The 6000-nt window shown below is 29.0% G+C and overlaps 1 protein-coding gene across 1 annotated transcript; it reads left to right on the top strand.

Annotated features, from left to right (window-relative positions):
• Positions 1–1157: 1157 nt before the first annotated feature.
• On the top strand, positions 1158–2872 carry LOC108686377. Its single transcript, XM_018191646.1, has 5 exons — positions 1158–1369; positions 1626–1765; positions 1858–1999; positions 2074–2195; positions 2329–2872. Exons 1-5 carry the CDS (start codon positions 1222–1224, stop codon positions 2752–2754), a joined length of 978 nt encoding a protein of 325 aa, XP_018047135.1. The 5' UTR covers positions 1158–1221; the 3' UTR covers positions 2755–2872.
• The last annotated feature ends 3128 nt before the right edge of the window (positions 2873–6000 follow it).

Genomic DNA, 6000 nt, shown 5'->3' with positions numbered 1-6000 from the left:
TAGAGTGTGCTCATAATTAAGTGTGTTCTAACGTGACGCGAACATCTAATCGCCATATTTCGGCACATGAATATATAGGCATGCGAACCTATAGAATCGACCCCCTATTCCTTTTATTGTGCGAAGCCTCTATAGCTAATAAGAATCTTACATTTTGAAATCAATGCTTCATATTGATTGTCGCAATAAACTTGTGATCAGCTTGCAACTAATGAACTAATTTAAGGGTTACCCTAACATACACAAATTCGCAACAATGGCCTAGTTTCTATCGAGGATTTAATCCGAATCAAAATGTAAGAACCAACCAACTACTGTCGATTGTAATAGGGGAATACTCGACTGTAGTTGGTTGGTTCTTACATTCTCTCTGATTCAATTTTATAACTATGGATGTTATTAAACCCGATTAATAAGAGCCGATTTTATCAACGCCGATTAAGCTTAATCGGGATTAACTGTCAACCGTAATTGGTTAATTCTATTAAACAGCAAATATGATTGACTAGTTAACGACCAATTAACTTAACTTGGTATTGGTGAAACCGATCTTAAAACCTAGTCTATAATCAGTCGGGAGACGTTGTATGTCGTGCCGTAAGAAATTAACCAATCATGATCGATTATTTCTTTCTATGCGACAGCCGATAACTAAATACGCGTGACATCTGCCGCCGAAATACGACGTATTGTAGAACAGGTCTAAGTGTACCGTGTAAATGTAGTTTACGATCTCGGTGGCACAGAACACACCTATTATACTTCCACCAGAGAGGAGCCTTCTCTTTCTCTGCTTCCATCATGGGGCGGTGACGCGAATTGTTGGGGTGCGTTGTCATAAATAGGAACATATTTGAGCGTGCGACGCGAACAAACCTCTAAAAGATTGAAAATACTTCAAACTGTCTTTATCCGAAAGACACTTCAAAAAATTACATGTTTTAATCAGGAGACACGATAGTGTCTCAGTGCTAAGACAACACCAACAATACATAGCGCGATATATAGATACAACAGAAATTGACATTATATGATCTAAAGAAAAACTTCAAGAAAAACACATGTTTTAAATGTGAATAATAATTTGAGACGTTTTATATTTTATGAAGGCATACAAATATATTGGATTTAAATTATTATTATAACAAAAAAATTATTATAACAAAAAAATTTTATATGCGGACATATAGGTGAAAAATTTTAGAACTTTTGTGAAAAAAAATGAGTAAAAAACCGATTGATTTAAATGACGCAAAACAAAGTTTTGTTGAATTGATGCGATCATTGAACTCAACTGATCAACAAAAATTTTTAGTATTTATTATGAAGGAATGGAAACTTAAACCATCTATGGCTTATAATGATTCAGGTTTGTTATAATTTTTATATGTACAAATATAAATTTGTTATATTTTGTTATAAAATAAAGTGATTAAAATAAATTAATGAATTATATTTTTCTTTATATTCAATTTTGATTAACTTTTAGCTTCTTTGTTATGATTGTGATAAAGTGATATGAATATCTTATAATCAAACTAAAAATAATAAAATCATATAATTTTATTTGATATAATAATCCCACAATCAAAATTAATTTTTCCTATTAAAATTATTGTTAATAGGGGATGATGCATGTAATAATAAAAAATTAATGGATGAGTCCATGTGTATTTTAAATTCTATTGCTTCTGATATTAAACAAAAGATTCCATTTAATGCTATATTGTCATCTGAAAATTTTATCACTCCTTTAACAGGAGAGGTATGTTTTTATTTGTCATAAATGAATATAAAGAATAAGTATTTAATTTTTGAAAAATATCAAAATAACATTGAACATATTTTTTGTCTTAGAATTCAGATTGCGATCCTAGTGTTACATTACATATGGATGAATTCCTTTATAATGATGAAGATATTGATAACCTCATAGATAGTAATCAATTAGAAAGATACTATTGCACTGATTGTAGATCTAGAAATGTACAACCATTGAGTAAGTAAAATTAAAATTAATTTTTTTCTTTATTTTTTATATGATTTATTATGTAAATATATTTATAATTTTAGTTTATTTATCACACTCCATGTCACAGGATGGATTATACTTTATATTTAAAGTGCTACTACCTACTTTGGAAAACAAAACTATACTTGATATAGGATCAAGATTAGGTGCAGTTCTTTATGGGGTAAGAATATTAGGAATATGTATTATTATACACATAAGTGATAATATTATTAATAAATTAATTGCTGAATAAGCGGTAAGAAAGTTTTTATTTACAGCAATTTTTTAATCATATTGATGTTTTTGTTTTACAGGCGTATGTATATACAGATGCTAGAAGAATTATTGGTGTTGAAATGAACGGAGAATTCTGCAATCTCCAAAATGAAATTGTATGTAAATTTAAAATGGACAATCGTATATCTATCTTGCACAAAAGAATAGAAGAGGTTCCAGAAATAATCGAGCAAAGTGATGTTATTATCATTAATAATGCATTTGAATTTTATTTATCGAGGGATGTACAAATAGATATATGGAAATGTTTGAAAACTGCAATAAGACCAGGAACGCTGCTTGTTACTCGTCCATCTGTCGAAACAACTTTTAAAATTTTATTAATTGGAATTTCGATAGAAAAGTGGTTAAAACCTTTTAAAAAACCAGATTTTAATAAATTTCCTTTCTTACTTGATTATGAAGATAAATTCTCTGAAATATGGTGTTATGAAGTTCTTTAAAAAATCATGTCTTTTAAGAAAATGCAATTTTATTGAAGATACTAGATTTTAAATATTTGATAAAAATTTGTTAATGTCATTAGCAAAATAAGACGAATAAAAGATAAATCTAGATAAATTTTTCTGTCTCATTTAATTTCTGATTCTGTTTGTTATACTATTGGAATAACTTTTAAAGAAAACTCCAAGTATAAATGAAGCCTCAGATTCAATGTTTTTAATTTTGTTATATATTATGTTATAATATTTTGACAAAATTCCAAGTAATTTTTTAAATAAGATTTTAGTTATTACTCATTATTTATTTAAAAGTTAAAATCTTAGTGGAAATATACAAAGGGTTGTGATCGATTTAGACGCTTTCAATGCTTTTCAATACTTTTATTTTGTGATTAATGAACGATAAAGACAGAATGATGATTATAAGTGCTTCAAGCACGTGGGCGTCCAAATCGAACGCAGCCAAGAAGTGAGTTCGAGGAGACATTATTCGTACTATGGGCACAGTATATACAGTAGCAACTTTTCTGATTGTTTCCCAAAATGGAGTGCGCATGCGCGAAATAAGTAACGCTATCTAAACTTCTATCTCACTTCTTTTTTTTTCCGTTCTCTCTTTCAGGGCCATTTAAATATTATTTCCCATTAACGATTTAAGTACGTTGTTTATTTCAACTGATATGCTTTCGTTTTAACTAGAAAATCTGCGTTTTGTGTGATGCAATTCTAATAATTTACTAAAACGCAAGCGATCTAACAGGAAACAAGCATCTGTGTGTTCTGCAGTCGTTAATTAAAATATTTTTATAGTATAATATTTGTATCATACAACATTTATATAATTTTAAATTTTCTTATTTTTTGTATATTTTTTATTTTTGCATTACACATTAATTATAAATCTATTTCTTTTAGTTTTATTACATTTAGATTAAACTTTGATGTATAAACGATTTAGAGAGAGAGAGAGAGAGAGAGAGAGAGAGAGAGAGAGAGAGAGAGCGGAAAAATAAAGAGCAACTAAAAAAAAAATTCAGATGGCTCTACTTACTTATTTCGCGCATGCGCACATCATTTTGGAAAACACATCAAAAATGCCGACAGAGAGTTGCGTTACTGTATATACTGTGCTAAGGACGCAAACGCTATCAATGTTGTTCGTGAAGCCAATAGCGCCAATAGAGCGTTAGAAAATTCCATGATCCTAGCGTAGCGTTGGTAGCATTTAACTAACCAGAAAGATTTACACCCGTATTCATAGTCCCTCCTTATTTTAAGAAGGAAGCCTCCATGAAAAATTCCTCCTTGTTTCATAAACTGATCTTAAATCTGTCTTCCTGAAGGAAGGAATATTTTAAAGATTTTAGAAATCTATTGAAGACAGCATGTCATAATATATAATATATGCAAACCTAATATCGTAAATTACGAATAATAAAGATTATAAAGTAATGATTAAATAATTGTTTTTAAATAATTGTTGACTAAATAAAATCGCTATTAAGCATTTTGCAACAATAATGGACAAAAATAAAATTGATAGCGAATTCGATTGGACGCACTAAGTGCGCACTAATGCACATTAAAACCGCTGTACATACACAAAATAATATAAATATATGTTTATAAATAAACATAAAAATCGATTAAGTCATGAAATACTCAATTTTATTGCACAATTAAGTAAAATATGTATTTCATAATTCGAAATATTTGCATTTTATTTTTATATTAAAATTAAATCAGTATATTAGATATGGGAAAAAGTTCGTGGCATTTTTCCTATTAGATGGCATTAAAAAAATAATATGTTTTAATATGCATTAGTGCTTCTAGTCGAATTCGCCATAATGCTTATTATACGAAAAAGAAGAAAATGCTTTTGGCACAGTTTATTTCCGAAAAAAAAGCTATCGAAAATAATTATCGATTCAACAGATCTAAATTAAAAGTTATCGAAAGTAAAAAAACTGTGATAAAATAAAGTTGGAGATTTGCTTGGTTATAAAAACTGCATCTCTTCAAGGAAACTCGTACCTCCTTTGAGAAGAGGAAACTAATAAGGCTTCTTATTTGATAAAGAAAAGTTTATGAAATGAGGAACAAGGAATCTTCAAGGAAGAATTATGAATACGAGTATATTAATATTTGTCAAGGTTAAGTTAATGTAGGAGATTCTGTTTTCAATCACTGACCAAACTTTTCTCTGTAATAATTTTTAAATTTTTAGGATTTTGCAAAGTATTTATAATGTAAATTTTTAATTTTCTAATAGTGAATAATATAATGCAATCTCAATTGCAACCTGATGACTTGTCACTAGGCTGGAGTGAACAATGTAAAGATAAAAAAATTAATAATTACACTAAGTAAATTAATTGGATAAAAGGAAGGATCTTTAAGCATCCGTTATCGATTTGAGAAGAAATATCTATATCTAATAAGGACCTTAAGAATCTGTGGAATACCCTGTCGCACTATATCGCAATAGTAACTTTTTTCCGTACATGGGAATTAAAAATCGCTAGAAACAAGATACCTCTGACTTTCACATTTATAATAAAATCAAATACATAAGTCGAATTCTGTACAAATTTTGGAAAGTTAAAGATAATAGACAAGCAATAATTACGTTCACTCTAGCCTAGTGACAAACCATCAATTGCAGAGATTGAAATTGAGATGACATTCACTATGATAAAATTTGGAATTCACACGTTACGTACGTTTACTCTACGAAATTTCAAAGAGAAAAAAGTTTAATGCTCACTCAAGAACAGAATCTTCTCAAACACATTAATCTAATTTTGATGAATGTTAAACGCTAGCAACGCTATGCTAGAGTCGTTCACGGACATTTCACTGTAAACGCTAAAGCGAGGATCATAAATTCTTGCATAACGCATAATGCCGGTTCTTTTAGCAGGACCTGAAGAGGCATTATCTGGCATTCAGGTTATTTCTAAATAAGGTGCCAAATGTCAGAAATTTGAAGAAAAAGATTGAAATTTCTGATCTGCAAAAAAGTGTAGATGTTTATGCACAAATCATATATTTATTTTACAGCAATACAGCAAGTTGTCGACGAATATTATCCGCAGGAAATTTAAATAATCGAATATCTTTTTCTGATTTATTAATACAGTTTACTGCAACGCAACAAGACATTTTATAAATTTTTTGCCTTCATTAATATATAATATTTCAGTTTTTTTTATATCCTTCTTTTCATCTCTTAATTTTATG

The sequence above is a fragment of the Atta colombica genome, unplaced genomic scaffold, assembly GCF_001594045.1.
Source record: "Atta colombica isolate Treedump-2 unplaced genomic scaffold, Acol1.0 scaffold178, whole genome shotgun sequence".
In the NCBI taxonomy this organism is placed as follows: Eukaryota; Metazoa; Arthropoda; class Insecta; order Hymenoptera; family Formicidae; genus Atta; species Atta colombica.
This window is presented reverse-complemented; position numbering and strand designations above follow the sequence as displayed.